The sequence below is a fragment of the Rhinoraja longicauda genome, chromosome 16, assembly GCF_053455715.1.
Source record: "Rhinoraja longicauda isolate Sanriku21f chromosome 16, sRhiLon1.1, whole genome shotgun sequence".
NCBI lineage: Eukaryota > Metazoa > Chordata > Chondrichthyes > Rajiformes > Arhynchobatidae > Rhinoraja > Rhinoraja longicauda.
In genome coordinates this window covers 19,636,636-19,654,239 of record NC_135968.1, presented here as the reverse complement: position 1 = coordinate 19,654,239, position 17,604 = coordinate 19,636,636, and the positions used below count along the sequence as shown (strand labels likewise).

At 39.5% G+C, this 17,604-nt stretch overlaps 1 protein-coding gene across 3 annotated transcripts in view; it reads right to left on the bottom strand.

Annotated features, from left to right (window-relative positions):
• Nucleotides 1–17,604, bottom strand: part of LOC144601324 (metal transporter CNNM2-like) — a 117,933-nt gene that overhangs the window by 6,161 nt on the left and 94,168 nt on the right. The window contains exons 4-6 of one of the 3 annotated variants that reach the window (XM_078413367.1): nucleotides 13,133–13,302; nucleotides 10,988–11,081; nucleotides 1,712–1,774 (exon numbers count right to left, since the gene is read on the bottom strand). In XM_078413367.1, coding sequence (XP_078269493.1) covers nucleotides 1,712–1,774; nucleotides 10,988–11,081; nucleotides 13,133–13,302 — 327 coding nt within the window. Of the gene's footprint in view, nucleotides 1–1,711; nucleotides 1,775–10,200; nucleotides 10,281–10,987; nucleotides 11,082–13,132; nucleotides 13,303–17,604 lie in introns of those variants that run through there. The other 2 variants (XM_078413369.1, XM_078413368.1) reach the window with 2 other exon arrangements.

Sequence of the window (17,604 nt, the reverse complement as noted above, 5' to 3'; positions counted from 1 at the left end):
AGAGTACAAGAGTAGGACGTCTTAAGAAGAGAGTGGTTAAAGGTAGGGCAAGAGCAAGAATAGATATGGACCAAAGGCTCAGAAACAAAGATGGACATGGCTCTTCCTTTCCCGGTGACTATAATTGTTTAACATTAATTTTTATTTAAGAAATGGTCACTGAAATCTTATTGAAGCACAAAGTATTTTTTGAAACAGCATTGCAAGGGTTAATACAATGAAGAATCTAAATCTTACGATGTGAACACAAATGCTATTATAGGATGGAAAACAAAGTCTTTCCATTCCATATATGGTCCAACTTTTCTACATGTCACCCTATGTCAAATTCCAGTCACAATCTTCCAAAATACTCTGGAAATGCACAACTTAATTTTCCATGAGTAAACTTAATATGTATACATTATGTTAAAATTCTCAGACAGAGGACTTATAACAATTTCAGGCATTTCCACTATTTCCATAGAAAAGCTAATGGCTTTCACCCTATCTTAGAACCATAAGAGTGAAGAGAAAATTAGGCATTGGACCTGAAGGCCTGTTGGTCTGCCTCTATGTGTCCCTGAGAAATACAACCTACTAGCTTCTGACTACCGTTCCCATGAAATAGAATACAAATTCTACACTGGAAGCAGAGAAGTAATCACTAAAAATCAGTCGATAAAGCACTTTCACATTAGAAAATAGACACAGAAACATTAGGTAGAATCTCAATAATGTATGGATGCCATTAATTATGGTATCAGCCACACCATTTCAGCAGAATATCCTACAAGCAAGCTTTTCACTTGTAAAAAGGATTACAGATAAAACCATTACTGATTGTTAAAAATGCCAAGAGGTAAACTTCCACCCTTCTTATTTTTCATTGTATGTTCAGTAGATTTGGCAGGTGGATGAATAGTACACGATGAATAGTAATGGCCTTTTGGGTAAAGGAAAGCAATGGCATTGGTGTATAGCCAAAGAACGTAATTGTTCCGTTGTCAGTACATATGACAATTAAATACTCTTGACTGGAGACACAGGGAACTGCAGATACTGGTTTGCAAAAAATGCTAGGTGGATGCAGGCGAGTCGAGGGGGGGGGCTTTGATAGGCAGATGCTTAGACAAAGGCCAGAGAAGAAAAGACAAATAGTGTGAAATAAGGATAGAAGAGGTACAGATTGTGGAACTGAAGGAAGGAATATAGGTGACAGGGAAAGGGAGAAATTGGTACAAATCCAGATGAGGCACAGAGAAGGAGATTATTTACTTACCTAAAATTGGAGAATTTAACATTCACACAATTAAGTTACCCAAGTAAAGTATGATGCACTTTTCCTCCGGTTTGAGTAAGGCAACACTCTGGCAATGGCCCTTGACAGAAAGGTTAGCATGGGAATCTTGCTAATTCCTTTCGTCCCCAAAGCTACTTGCATCGTATGATTTAGAACATTATTAGAAATCCCTCAGTTCCATGGTAGCTGATATTGTTGATCAAATCATGCAATATTGCAATTGTGAAAACTGAAAATTTCACACACGGTTTAGAATTTCACGTGGTTGTACTGGCTTAGGCATCTTTACACCAAAGTGCTCCAACCCAATAATGGTTTGCATTTTAAAAATACTGTGCAGATTTTAGTTTGACGTGGGATGAACATCTCATTTGTTTGCCAACTGCAATTTTAACAGACAGAGCTAGAATTAATTTGTGCAAAATGTACCTGGTGAACCAGCCAATGATTCTGTTCTGCTGACAGCAAAAGTACGAGACAGAGACAAGGGAACTATGGAGGAGATGGAATAAAAGGGGAAAGTAAAAATGAATACTGCAAAGTTATGAGACTTCACATTTCGTATATTAATTAGAGCAAGAAAAGTTCAATAAATGGAATGTATATATCAACATCAATAAAACAAAGATTAAACAACACAGAACATATTGCCTCTGCAAACATCAATCATAAACCCATTACCAGTTTCTTGAAATGTTTCAGAGCAAATATCTTTTGCCCAATTGCCTCGGCCAACCAAGCATATAAATGCATGAACCTTTTTTAAATCAAAATTTTCTCCCTCTGTTTCTGAGCTGATGATTCTTTGATAGGGTACTGTTCACAGCCACCCTCCGAAACCACCGTTAACTAGCAAGATTGACATGCAAACTCAGGCAGCGAGTAACAATATTTTCTCCACCTGCGTGACATTGCAACAATCCCATCACAGAGCTACATGAATTTCCAGGAGAATAACCATTCCTATCCAAGTCCCATACTTCAACTGTCCATTTTTCTCTGACTTGCTGAAATTATCTAGCAGTTTTTTTATTTTAATCAAGTTTCCACCATCTGCAGTCCCTTGTGTGCAGGTGTGTTGTGATTAGGAATCTGGACCAAACTGCTTGAGACTATTTAAATGGTGTGTCAGTTAAGATTTTTAGTTAGTTTCAAAACTTGGTCAGAGAATTTTATTAATTACAGACTTCTTCAGTCTGAAGAAGGGTCTCGACCCGAAACGTCACCCATTCCTTCTCTCCCGAGATGCTGTCTGACCTGCTGAGTTACTCCAGCATTTTGTGAATAAATACCTTCGATTTGTACCAGCATCTGCAGTTATTTTCTTATACTTATTAATTAGAGGTGTGTTGGCTGGAAGTGGTGGTGGTGGGTGGGGGGCGGTTGTGAAGGAGGGGTAATTGCATTAATCAAAATATTAAAGGGGAGGGAGAATAAATAAACCTAACATTGAAATAAGAAAATCCTAAACTGTAACAAATTGCTCCAGTTACAAAATATGTCCTTGATAAGGACTATTATTTTTATTATGACAATTATTGGAAATTGAGATGCTGAGATCTTTTAAATCTGCCACAAGATTCAGCTTCATTTATAAACTCCTCTTAGGATAATGGTGAAAGGAAGAAAAATTAACCTATTCCAATCAGTACTTTGAATTTTGAGAGTTCTGTTAAATTCAAATATCGTGCACGGTGGCGCAGCGGTAGAGTTGCTGCCTTACAGCGATTGCAGCGCCGGAGACTCAGATTCGATCCTGACTACGGGTGCTGTACTGTACGGAGTTTGTATGTTCTCCCCGTGACCTGCGTGGGTTTTCTCCGAGATCTTCGGTTTCCTCCCACACTCCAAGGTTTGTAGGTTAATTGGCTGGGCAAATGTAAACAAGATTAAAAAATCGTCCCTAGTGGGTGTAGGATAGTGCTAATGTGCGGGGATCGCTGGGCGGCGTGGACCCGGTGGGCCGAAGGGCCTGTTTCTGCGCTGTATTTCTAAATCTTTAAAAAATCTAAAAAATCTGAGAAAAGGACACTGGGGTTTAATTTTAAATGGTTACATTGAAGGTTTGAAATTCCTTGCAAGACTGAACACTTGCAATTGAATAACTGAAAAAAATGTATTCAATCGTAATTGCCCAAATATAGGTCAACATTTTTAATGGCCTCTAGTTTTCATTTTCTAGATGATTTTATTTTTAAAAGCATTCTGTTCACAAAAAGGTAGATTTATCCATTTGAGTCAATTACTGCCCAGTCTACTTCAAGTTGTGAGTAAAGGGATGGAAGGTGTCAACACAGTGCTATTAAGAGCCTTATACTTAATGATAACGCACCGACACCCATCTAAAAAAAGTGAATGGAGGCTACATTTCAATTTAGCAAGCCAAATGAAAAAGTTATATTAAATTTTGTCATAAAGGCAGAATAGCTCCAGTCTCAACTAAAATAGCATAATGCTTGGTATGCTTGCCTTTATAAATCAGAGCATCGAGTATAGAAGTTGGGATGTAATGTTAAAATTGTACAGGGCATTGGTGAGGCCGAATCTGGAGTATGGTGTGCAGTTCTGGTCGCCAAATTATAGGAAGGATGTCGACAAAATGGAGAGGGTACAGAGGAGATTTACTAGAATGTTGCCTGGGTTTCAGCACTTAAGCTACAGAGGTTGAACAGGTTGGGTCTTTATTCTTTGGAGCGTAGAAGGTTGAGGGGGGACTTGATAGAGGTTTTTAAAATTTTGAGAGGGACGGACAGAGTTGACGTGGGTAGGCTTTTCCCTTTGAGAGTGGGGAAGATTCCAACAAGGGGACATAGCTTCAGAATTGAGGGACAAAAGTTTAGGGGTAACATGAGGGGTAACTTCTTTACTCAGAGGGTGGTGGCTGTATGGAATGGGCTTCCGGTGGAAGTGGTGGAGGCAGGCTCGATTTTATTATTTAAGAGTAAATTGGATAGGTATATGGATAAGAGGGGATTAGAGGGTTATGGTCTGAGTGCAGGTAAATGAGACTAGGTCAGGGAGAGTGGTCGGCGTGGACTGGTAGGGCCGAACGGGCCTGTTTCCGTGCTGTAGTTGTTATATGGTTATATGGTTATAATGATACACATCATACATTTTGGTGGGGAGGGAAGGAGAGGGGGTGGATAAAACTATGCACTATACTCAATTTGCCAGCAATCACAAGCAATCTAAAAGGACTTACAACAAATAATCCCCTGAAGAGATTTCAGTCAATGGACTCCTGGGAGGCACCGACAGATCGGAAAGTAGCTAATGCAAAAAATGACGCGGTGCAACTAACTGATGCCCCATTAGCCTTCTGTCACAACTCTACATATAAAGGCAGATCATCGGAAGAAAATTTGAGGAGTCTCTGCAAACCTCGTAAACAGTAAGATTTTCAACATGGAAGATTGTGTGGCCACCAGCCAACTGGGAAATTGCTATGGTGCAAAGTCCAAGGACTTTGTGGAACTTTGTGTTTCACAAAAGATTCCATTAACAAAGATCAAAGCTGTGGGGATTAACGATAAAACTTGAGATCAGAATTGGTTTTGAGGAAATCAGCGGGTACTGGTTAAAGCGGTCGTGTCTATATTCAAGATGGAAAGAACACCTCAAGGACTGCAATAACTCACCATCACCTTTTCAAGGGCAATTAAAGAAGGGCAACTAAATACTGGGTCAGCTAGTGAAATGTACATCCCTTGAATGAACAAGATAAAATGAGCACCACCAACTGGGTTCAATGTTGAAACTGGCACTAATATACAAAGGGTTACACTTTAAGATTCATTAAAAATGGGCCAATTAATTCTAATTCGTTTTAATTCTACTCCACCAAAATGGGTGCAGTAGAATTAAAACTGGCAGCTCAGAAGTGCCATAACCGTACATGATGCACTGTGTAGATCAAACAATGGCAGAGGAAATGTCATGCAAATTAAAGATATTAGATGTATAAGAAAAAAAATTCTGGATATATAAAATATGATAATCAATAAGGTACCAATATTGTTTATTCCTTAAAATGCAAGGAACAGAGAGGCTCTGCATTCCCATGTTTATAACATCCACTAGAGGGCTGTCAAGTTCAATGCTCACAGCTCCACTCCTGAATTTAAGGTCTAAATGTTAAATGCGATGCATTTTACAGATTAATAGAGACGTAATGTCATAATTTGAATCTCAGTTGTAAAAGCAGTGTTTGCTCAGCAGTAGTAGTCTTTTTCAATTTGTCCAATTTGCTGTCAGACCAGATTTTACTTTTATCTTGGAATCATACTACACAGACACAGGCCCCATCAGCCTACCTTATCCAGACTGACAATAATGCTTATCTGCTCCAATTCCAGTTGGCTGCAAAGGGGGCATGCCTTCCCTTTCCAAATACCTGCGCAAAAATTCATTTGCAGGGTCCCGACCCAAAACATGAACCATCTCTCTGCCTCCATAAATGCTGCCTGACCTGCTCCAGCAGTTATTGCATCTTTAAAATGTTGTAATTGTACCTGCCTCTACCAGCTCTTCTGGGAGCTCATTCCACATCACTTTTGAAAAAATTACACCTCTCATCTCTAAATTTCTCCCCTCTTACCTTAAATTTGTGCCATCTAATTCTAGACTAGTCTACTCTGGGTCTAGAATTTTGGAAAGTTAAATCACGGAAGGACAGAAACAGTGAATGGCAGGCCTTTGGGGAATGTGGTAGAATTGTGGCCTTCCATCACAGTGAGGAGAGACTGGAGGAGACTCACTGTGATGGATGTTTCTTTTTGTTTGGTGTTAGTTGTGATTGTATGTGTTATTGCATTTTTATTGATTATTCTTATTGGTCTTATTGTTGAACTGCGGGTAATGTTTCATTTCACTACACATTTATGTGTATGTGACAAATAAACGACTATTGACTATTGATATTGACTATTGAATAGGGAGACCTAGGGCTAGTGCATCTAGTTCCTTGAAAACCCAAAGGTAGACAAGGTGATGAAAAGGGCACATGGCATGCTTGCATTCATTGATCAGGTCACTATGTACAGAAATCAGGATATATTATAGCTGTTGGTGAGACTATACTTAGAGTATTGTGTGCAACTCTGCCAAACGAGGAAAGATGTGATCAAACTCGAGAGGGTGTAGAAGGAGGTTCACAAGGATGTTGCCAGGAATGGACGATTGGTGTTATCAGGAGAGACTGGACAGATGAGGCTGTTTTCCCTGGAGCGAAGGAGGCTGAGCAGATTACCTCTGAAAGACGGGTACAATTCCAACATTTAAAAGACATTTGGACAGGTATATGGATATAGACCAGCGGTCTCCAAACTGTGGCCCGCGGGCCACATCCGGCCCAGCACGGGATTTTATCCGGCCTGCAGCAAGCTCTTAACAGGTTCCGTGCTGCGGGTTCTGTGGCAGCATGGGAATTATTTTTTTAGTGGCCCTTTTCTGAATGGTCGTTTATTGTCACGTGTGCACTGCACAGTGGAATTATTTTAGCGTGGATCACACGTGCACAAGTCACCACCATATTTTGCCGCCGTTTACAAAAGTCCAAAGTCGGGTTCACACGCTGGATATGCTGGAGCGGCTGCCGATCCAGGCGAGCCCCAGGCTACTGCAGGGCCTCCTCCGTCTCCCTCGACTGGCTCGGCCCGTCGATCGATGTCCCTTCCCTCGCCCGACCGCCCGCCTGTGTGTCCTGGGGGAAAAGCCTTCTGCAGCGATCTTCGATATTCACAAGGATATCCTCTCCTACGGGCCCACTCATCGTGCCGTCATCGCCAGTGGCTCCCTCCTCCTCGGTTCTCCGGTCCTCAGGGCCGATCTCGGTGGCAGTTTCCGAACTTACATGTCAGGTAGGCTATCAAGTTGAGGGCTTGTATGCAGCTGCCGACTTAATAATTATTTTAAACTTTAATGATTTCTTGGCGGAGTGCCCACCTGTGGTCAATCCACCATTATATCATATGATATTTCTATACTGTCTACATGCCCACTGGTGGTCACTGTATTTTTTCTGTTTTATAAATAATTGTATACCTACGGTATATATATATATATTCCAATATTTCACGCTCTTTTTAAAAATTGAATATTATTTGTTTGTTGCCATATAAACTTCATTAAATTTATAAAACTGACATTTCTTTATTTTTTCTTACAGCCCGCAAAAATGTGCCAAATATATAATGTGGCCCTCATGCTGAAAAGTTTGGAGGCCCCTGATAGACCATTTAGGGGGTCTTGGGACAAATGCTGTCAGATGAGATTGCCACAGGCAGGCACCTTGTTCTGCAAGGATGAATTGTCCTTAAGGCCCATTTCTATGCTGTATTATTCTAAGACCCTATGACAACATCCTGGAAAATCTCTTCAGCACCTTCTCTATTGCTATTACATCCTTCCTGTAATTTGGTCACCAAACTGTATACAAAATCTAAATGCAGTCAGACCATTTTTTTTTGTATAGCTTCAGCATCCCAACTCTTATACACAATACCTCGGGTGATGAATGCAAGCATATTAAATCTTCACCACTGAGTCCATTTTAGCGAGTTACGGACTTGGACCTCAAGGTTTCTCTGTACATCAGCATACCTGACATTTATCCTGTAAGTCCTACCAGAGTTCGATTTCCCAAAATGCATTAGCACACTCTCATCTGGATTAAATTCTATCTGCCACAGTTTTTATTGCGTACAGTTTTGGTCTCCTAATCTGAGGAAAGACATTCTTGCCATAGAGGGAGTACAGAGAAGGTTCACCAGATTGATTCCTGGGATGGCAGGACTTTCATATGAAGAAAGACTGGATAGACTCGGCTTTTACTCGCTGGAATTTAGAAGACTGAGGGGGGATCTTATAGAAACTTACAAAATTCTTAAGGGGTTGGACAGGCTAGATGCAGGAAGATTGTTCCCGATGTTGGGGAAGTCCAGAACAAGGGGTCACAGTTTAAGGATAAGGGGGAAGTCTTTTAGGACCGAGATGAGAACGTTTTTTTTCACACAGAGAGTGGTGAATCTGTGGAATTCTCTGCCACAGAAGGTAGTTGAGGCCAGTTCATTGGCTATATTTAAGAGGGAGTTAGATGTGGCCCTTGTGGCTAAAGGGATCAGGGGGTATGGAGAGAAGGCAGGTACAGGATACTGAGTTGGATGATCAGCCATGATCATATTGAATGGCGGTGCAGGCTCGAAGGGCCGAATGGCCTACTCCTGCACCTATTTTCTATGTTTCTATGTTTCTATGCCACCACTCCACCCTATGTTCCAACTGATTCATGTCCTGCAGCATCCTTGGACAATCTTCTTCGCTATCTACAACTCCACCAACTTTCATGTTGTCTGAAAACTTATCAATCAGACCACTAAAATTCTCATCCGAGTCATTTGTATTATAAATAAAGATCCTCACACCAATCCATGCACTCGTTCCAAGCAGAAAACACCCATACCGCAGACGACACCACTGTAGTGGGATGGATATCAAATAATGATGAGACAGAGTATGGGAAGGAGATCGAGAACCCCATAACCAGGTGCCTAGACAACCATTTCAGAAAGACAAAGGATTGTTATTCGACTTCAGGAAGCAAAATGGTACACATATCCCAATTTACATTGAAGGTGCCAAAGTAGTAATGGTTGAAAGCTTCATGTTCCTTGTAGTTAATTTCACCAGCAACTTGTCCTGAACTAACCATATCAAAACAATGGCTAAGAAAGCACACCAACACATCCTCTTCCTTAGAAGGCTTAGGAAGTCCAGCATGTCCAAAGTATCATTGAACCATGTCCCCAATAACTCTCACAAATTTCTACAGATGCACCGTAGAAAGCATTTTATCGGGATGCATCACAGCATGGTTTGAGAACAGCTCCGTCCAAGAGTGCAAGAAATTGTAGGAAATTTTGGACGCTGCTCAGACCATCATGCAAACCAACCTCCCTGCCATTAACTCCATCTACACTATGCTGCCTCAGCAAGGCCATCAACATAATCAAGGACAAGTCTTTGTCCCTTCTCCCCTCTCCCATCAGGCAAGAGGTGCAGAAGTGTGAAGACACATACCTCCAGATTCAGGGTCAGTTTCTTTCCAGTACAGCATGGTCCTGACCTACTATCTACCTCATTGGAGACCCTCGGACTATCTTTAATCAGGCTTTACTGAACTTTATCTTGCACTACATGTTATTCCCATTACCATGTATCTATACACTGTGGACGGCTTGATTGTAATCATTTATAGTCTTTCCACTGACTGGATAGCACGCAACAAAACAGCTTTTCACTGTACCTTAGTACATGTGACAATAAACTAAACTAACTACCACTATCCTCCAGAAAATAGTAGAAATGCAAAGTAGGTCATGTAACATTCACAGACAGAGAAGCACGAGTTAACATTTCAGGTTGCTATCTTTTTGTCAAATAATTGATCACTGCACAGATATACCTAATCTGCTGAGCTTTCTGGCATTGTATGCTTTTATTTCGGAATAATTAAGAACATCACTAAATATAGAGCTGTATTTCATTTCCTCATGTCACTTCGAGCCAAGGAGGGGACGAAGGAAAAAAAACCCATGTGTTCAAAATACTGAATTCCATTGCATCAAATGGGAATTTAGTCACGGTTTATACTAATATTTAAAGCTGGATTCAAATCAATTGAGCACCAAAAAATGAAGACATCATGTTGTGGTGCATGAGCTAAACATTAAACACAAAGCCAATTAATCTTGCAATTTATCACAACTTTAAGAACTGCAATATTACTTTTATTTCATTTCATCAATTCATTTGTTTTCAAAAATGTTTTTAGTTCCATAAATGACCTACATGCTTTCAGTTTCTCAATTAAATGGTTGCACCTATCACTCCTACCTCAAACAGCTTATTTGACACACTGGTCTACATTTCAGCACCAAGCACCCTCCATCCTAAGTGAGTAGCAAATGGATCAAGTGTTGATATATTTTTTTCCAACAGGCTGATTTTGATTAAAACAAACAAATGCCAATTAGAATTTCAAAAGAAATAGCATCCAAAATATCCTTGAATTAATGAGGCTTGGTTATTACAATTTTGTCAAATGTCTTCTGGAGTGTTATTCCACCACCAGGGAAGCCATCCATGCTCTCAAACCAAGTTGATTTCCTGCAAATATTTAGAGTAAACCAGAATTCTCAAAGGATGGAAATATGCATCTTCCAGAGTTTAGGAACTTCCACCTGGTGGCAGTAGTGTGCGTCTGCAGGAGTGACGTCTAACGCAGGAATGCACCTCATGCATACCAAATACGCTGTGCACCAGATCACCAGATTTCTATGTGTCAACTGTGGCATGCTGTGCAGTGAGTGCACCGTCTCAGCGAGTGGACTGCGGACAGTTTCAAAATGCTGGGCACAAGCTATCAATAAGTGTGACAAGGTTACAGGAACTAACTGCTCTGTTTTCAGAATTTGTGCATTTGTGCACCAAATCAAATCGTGCCCAGTAGCCAAGTTTAGTCTAATCAATAACTTGGTACCCATTAGAGCCAAGGGTTGTAAGAGGATTACTTGTAGATTTAAAATCTAAGCCTCTGAGTACTGATTAAATTCTAATAATTTGCTTTCAAAACCTTTTCCCATTATTTTACTTTCAGAGAAAACATTGATTCCACCAATGCCGTAGTTGTGAAACTGAGATTAATACCTGGAGAGGACGTGAGAGCCATCATGCCATAGTAAGAGAAAGCTCCTGCTTCGAACTTCATTACTTCTTTCCCAGCTTCCACCTCTACTTTCCCCTGGCCAAAACAAAGCATTGGCATCATTAAACTACATTCAACAAACAAGAGCCTATTTCCTCTCAGCATGAATATTCATTAAGATAAAAATTTAATGAATAAATACATTAATTTAAGAAACATCAGCCCATAAACATTAAGATTCTGAAAAAATACAATTGCATTTTCTACGAAACATTATTATCAGCGAATTAGAATGGTTGTGTTGTGGAAGAAATTTAATAGACACAAGCTGTTGCACAATCATTGGAATAGTGCCTCAATTAAAATATATATTTTTAAAAGAGCTTTAATCTCCAGACACAAGATCATTATTTTCCCAGTTTGAGGAACTAAGGTAGTCAACAGTTCCAGCCAATTCCATGTCAAAACAGTAAACTTGGCACATTTTAACCAATAATTATTTAACTTAAATTTACAAAAAAAATCTCTCTTCTGGTAAATTTACAAAAAAAAATCTCTCTTCTGGTCAAGATTATGGATAATCTGAATTTCAGGGCTATTGTTTGAAAACATAGCCGAAACCTGACTTATGATCTCAATTGGACTTGGGTAAGTTTTCAAGAAGTCAAATACATTCAATCTCAGTTGCTATGGGTCCAGTACAGGGAAATGGGACTACCTCAATTAGGCGACGCAATTGGCACAAACAAGTTGGAACTGAAGACCTATTTCTGATCTTTATAGCTCCATGACTCCCTATGAAATTACAAAAGGCCTACATAAGAACTATTTTCATTGAGTAGATGATCAAAATTTGTCCACCGCATTGTTAGATTAGAAGAGATGTATAGAAACCTTTTTTACCCTAAGCAGCATAGATACAATGATATTGGTATGATACCGTGACCAAGTTAGTTACTTTCTAATCACAATTCAGCCCAGTTTCCAGTATCATAAAGCAGCAAAAATTAATTTGCTTACACGTGGAGACAGTCATGGTGACACCTTCCCAAAGTCTGGAGGCGGCTTTGAAGTCACTTAGATTAAGACACCCCCTCAACTCCTCAGAGACTGAGGGGACACTTTGACGACAGTGGTAGTTCCGAAGCCTGGGTTATTGCTTTAGATCTTGACGGCGCGTGTTCTCCGAGTCTTAATCGCGCGAGTTGGACACTTGTCACAAGGCAACAAATGAGTTCTGTAGTCATGGAAATTTTGGGGTGCAATTGCAGTTACAATGATCTTTCATTTGCTCTTCTGATCAATTTAATCTAAATCCTGATATCCTATTTCACAAAATTCAAGATAATTATGGAAGAGGAAATTATTTTTTAGGCCATTCATCAAGACCCAGCAATGCAGCATTCCTAAACAATCCTTGAGATTTTATCTCCATCAGTCTATTTGGATTTCCATTTCAAGTCACCATCATTCTTCAAGATCCTGCAATTTAGTTTAAAATAACTTGATTTCTAAAATAAAGCCTATTCTAGCCTATGGGTGCCACAGTGATGCAGCGGTAGAGCTGCTGCCTTACAGCACCAGAGACCTGGGTTCGATCCTGACTACGGGTGCTGTTTGTACAGAGTTTGGACTTTCTCCCTGTGACTGTATGGGTTTTCTCCATGTGCTCTAGTTTCCTCCCACACTCCAAAGATGTATAGGTTTGTAGGTTAATTGGCATGGGTAAAAATTGTAGATTGTCCCCAGTGCGTAGGATAGTGCTCGTCTACGTGGGTCGCTGGTCGGCACGGACTCGGTGGGCTAAAGGGCCTGTTTCCGCACTGTATCTCAAAACTAAAGTCTAAATACCATTTAGACTTTTATGAGTAGAGGGACAACCACTCTGCTTCTGCCTTCATTCCCCACCAACTCCAGGAATCCCAAACTTGGTAGCACTTGCACATCAAAGGTTTACATGGGTAGCCTTTTCAACAATAACATTGAACAAAAATCAAAGAATATAAATTCAGTTCTCTGAAAGTATGCATTTTAAAACTAATGTACTCTACACATACACAGCCCAGATTCAATCATCTTTGATCTGTATAAATGCAATTCTTCCAGATATAATTCCACAGATTTTCTCTTGAATGAATCATACTAACCTGCAAAATTAGAATAAAATAGTCTACAGGTTTGTTCCGATGGAAGAGGTAATGTTCTGGGGCTTTTTTGTTCCTATCATCAAATTTCATTTCCTGAATGACATTCGGATGTTTTAGCAGCCTTAACAAGATCTTCTCTGACATCTGCATTGGACTAAATGGTTCCACTTCTGAAATAATTAAAATTATATAACAAGTGTAATTTCAAGCAATAAACTATATATTACAATGAATATATTACAGTCAAAATTAGCTACCATGGATCGATGCCTTAAAGGTTCATTGAGGGAAAAGAACATTTCGGCACATTTAAATCCATGGAACTTGCAACACAAATACCATCCTGTTTTTAAGAACAATTATTTTTAAAACTGTGCAGTCACTGCATCGGGGTGGAGAATCCAGGAAATCCAATTAATAGAAGTCTCTCAATGAGGTCAACATGAAATAAAATCAAAAGGGCTTGCTCATAATAGTAGTCAGAGGACGAGTGGATCAGCTGCAGAGAACTTGGGGTTAGCTGAAAGGTTTGGCATCTAGCTTTGCCAAGAAGACTTTTCTAAAGGTTTAGTAAATGAGAACACTGGTAGAGTGGGAGTGTTAAAATTTAAAAATGCAATCTAGTTGAATGATTAGAAAGTATCATCTCATGCAAATGAGATTTATCCAAGCTGCTCACAATTTACCACCTTGCGCCAAACAGCAATGGTACCAAAGACAATAAGATTGCAAACATTAACTCTTTGCTCAAAGAAAGGGGAGAAGATAAATCTGCAACCAAAGTCCTGGAAATTTAATTTTTTTATTCACAAAATGCTGGAGTAACTCAGCAGGTCAGGCAGCATCTCGGGAGAGAAGGAATGGGTGACGTTTCGGGTCGAGACCCTTCTTCAGACTGATGTCGGGGGTGGGACAAAGGAAGGATATAGGTGGAGACAGGAAGATAGAGGGAGATCTGGGAAGGAGGAGGGGAAGGGAGGGACAGAGGAGCTATCTGAAGTTGGAGAAGTCGACGTTCATACCACCGGGCCGCAAACTGCCCAGGCGAAATATGAGGTGCTGCTCCTCCAATTTCCGGCGGGCCTCACTATGGCACTGGAGGAGGCCCATGACAGAGAGGTCAGACTGGGAATGGGAGGGGGAGTTAAAGTGCTGGGCCACCGGGAGATCAGTTGCGTTAATGCGGACCGAGCGCAGGTGTTCAGCGAAGCGATCGCCGAGCCTGCGCTTGGTTTCGCCGATATAGATAAGTTGACATCTAGGAAATTTAATGTCAGTAACAGGCAAGGTTTGGGAAACAAGGAAGAAAAAATAGTAGTCACTTGGACAAGCATAATGTAATAGATAGGAACCAATAATTATTTATCAAGCATACATAGGTCAAAAGCAGGCAATTGGCACTAGCTTAGATTATCTTGGTCTGCATGGGCAATTTGGGTCAAAGGCCCCATTTCCGTGCGCTGTGACTATAAATCATGTTTGATTACTTTTGAATTTTCCGCTAAGAGACCGGAGGTCATTTTAGAAGTAGTGCATATATATTTCCAAATGCATATGTTAAATTGCTCCAGGTTAGGTTCAGCAGCAAAACGGAAATGAGTGGGATTACAAAAGAAAAGGAAATAAAAAGAGAAAGTCGCTGAATTGCTACTTCTCAGACTGAAAAGAGTAGAGTGCTGTTTCCTCCAAAAGTTCCATGCTACATTTGATAATCCCTGTTACATTTGATAAACAGTACTGTAATATATCATTCAAGAAATACAAATCTTAGAATTATTGAAAACGATAAAGATCATAAGAGAATTAAAATGGACATAGAAAAACTGACAGAATGGGAGGACTCGTGGCAGAGAAATGAGAGGTGATGAAGACTGAGAAGAAACCTCAAAAGAAAATGGTAGAAGCCTTTACGTAACAACAAGAAACCCAACATGCGCACAAATCTTTGATATTGGTAACTGATTTGTTCACCTGTCCTGCCAAAGGATAGCACAGAGGGTTTTACATACAAAGACAGACCAGAAGAACCAGGGATTAAACCAAGCATACATTGCTTTTTTTCCCATTAGATGGAAATATAAGTTTCTATTAAGAAGGCTGTGAAGGAAGAAGCTACAATTAATTTTAAGAGAACAATTCCAATTCCATGATTAAGAAATAGTTACAAAACTTGACTGAAGAGGCCAGGGTGGTGGTCCTTCAAACAGAGGAAAAAATAAGGAGAAGTATTTCAAAATGAGAAACATTTAAATAAAGATTTTTTTCTAACATCTGAAAGATCAATCCTTAAAGAAAATTAGATTAGTATTTTAACATAAAAATTGAAATGCTTAATGTAGGAGGAGAATTGGACTAATTGAATTTCTCTTCTAAACAACCACCCCAGGATTCAACAGACCAAATTGCCTATTTCTTTGATATAATATTCTATTATTCTGTGACATACACTTACCCAGTAGGAAATAAAATAATTGCAGTTTGATGTTGTTGTTTTCCTACAGAATCAGATTAAAATCTTTTAACCACTGTGGGTAATAGGAATGGTACTGATAACTAAACAAGAATGGTCTTTTCTGTAGACTCTAATAGAAACAATTTGTTTTCCTTCACTAAAAATCAGATTCTTTAATTTTCTTGTCAAAAGCACAATCATATAGAACAGCACAAACCAAATGCTTTTACTTATCCTGAACATTTCAAATTCCTTATAGAATGTGAATTCATACAGGTCAATCGTCTTGCAGCATCTATCCAAATGCCTCTCGTTTCCCTCCCAAGATAATGTATGTTGTTTGATTGCTCTATTGTGGCAAAATCTAAGACGAGTGCAATGTTGCTCTTTACCATTATCCATATCTGCGGAAGGGTACAAATCTACACTTTGCGATTGTTAGATCTACAAAATTAGCAGCTTACAATGTTATGAGAATGCAAAAGTGGTATTTGAGATATTCACAAAAACATTGCCTGCAAAATACCCCAACAATGTCATGAATTGCTCCATGAGATTTGAATAAATTCCAGTTGTGTACAACAGCTTAACATCTGTGCCTCTAAAAAATGAACTTCCTCAATTTTTAATTGAAGTTTTAAAAATCTTTCAAAATAAGGTTTTCAGCAGTTAGACTTAGTCTAATGAACATTCTAAATTTTAATCGGCAATAAGTAAAATGTTCAGTAAAATTGGTGCTTCTTGGTTTGTACCGTTCTATGTCATTGGCTATTCCACATGCATAATGTCATCACTCGTGGTACATGCCAGAGATACCCCTGTTGACTAATGTTGCGAATGGTTAAATCCAAGCCTTCAACACAATCAGATCTTCAAGTTCAACAGCAAACACCAGCCTATCACCATTGGCTGCTAAATCTGTTCTGCAGAGACGGTTACCGCATAATTATTGAACAATCTTTAACGTAGAAATACTAGCTAATATTTTTATTCATTACTTAGGTCAAGAAAGTCAATTGTAGGCTATTAAAATAAAAAAAATGCGTCCTCCACAATCAAAATAAAAGTTATATCTCCGGTTTTAATTTTGTGTGTTCCAAGCATAATTTTAGCTTAATTTTAACAAGCTAGTGACCAAACATTGGACTTTCTTGGCTTGTTTAATCTTTCTGCACAACAGAAGGCCTACCGGATAATTCTGTGTAGCTGCCTCAGTGTAGTTGTCCTTGCTTGCCTCTCCCCAACCTTCACTGATATGCAGAAGTGGGTTCCTAATTGACAGTGCAGGGCCTTCTTGCCCATTCCACCCCCAGAAACGTTTAGACGGTTAGCTAAGCCTCACCCCAGGCTTATCAACCAAAACTGTCAAAACAAATTAAACCTCTGTAAATGCCTCTGCCATTAAACAATTTTCTAAAATAGAAAATTACCCATCCTGTTAAATAATTAAAATTAGGAAAAATTGCAAACATTAAAAACGTAAACAATTGAATATATTTAATTAAGTCAAATACCCATATTAGTTCAATAAAATACAATTTCCTGAAATTTTCCCATCACCCTCATAGCCATTCCTCTCCAGGAATTAAGTCTGTGACTTTTTCAGTCAGAGAGTTGTGAATCAGTGGAATTCTCTGCCTCAGAAGGCAGTGGAGGCCAATTCTCTGAATGTATTCAAGAGAGAGCTAGATAGAGCTCTCAAGGATAGCGGAGTCAGGGGGTATGGGGAGAAGGCAGGAACGGGGTGATCAGCCATGATCACATTGAATGGCGGTGCTGGCCTGAAGGGCCGAATGGCCTCCTCCTGCACCTATTAACTATTGTCTATTGTGACAGCTTCATCACTCAAATATCTCAGTTTTACTGGGAGAAGACTGGAGGAAATTGGTGCTTTACCCTAAATTAAATGAGCATTAATATCATTGCAATATGGTCAGAATGACACATTACAAGTAGGAGTTTGTAGTGGTCGTAACGCACATTAAGGTGGATAGATCTTTGGGCCAAAATGAAAGAACAA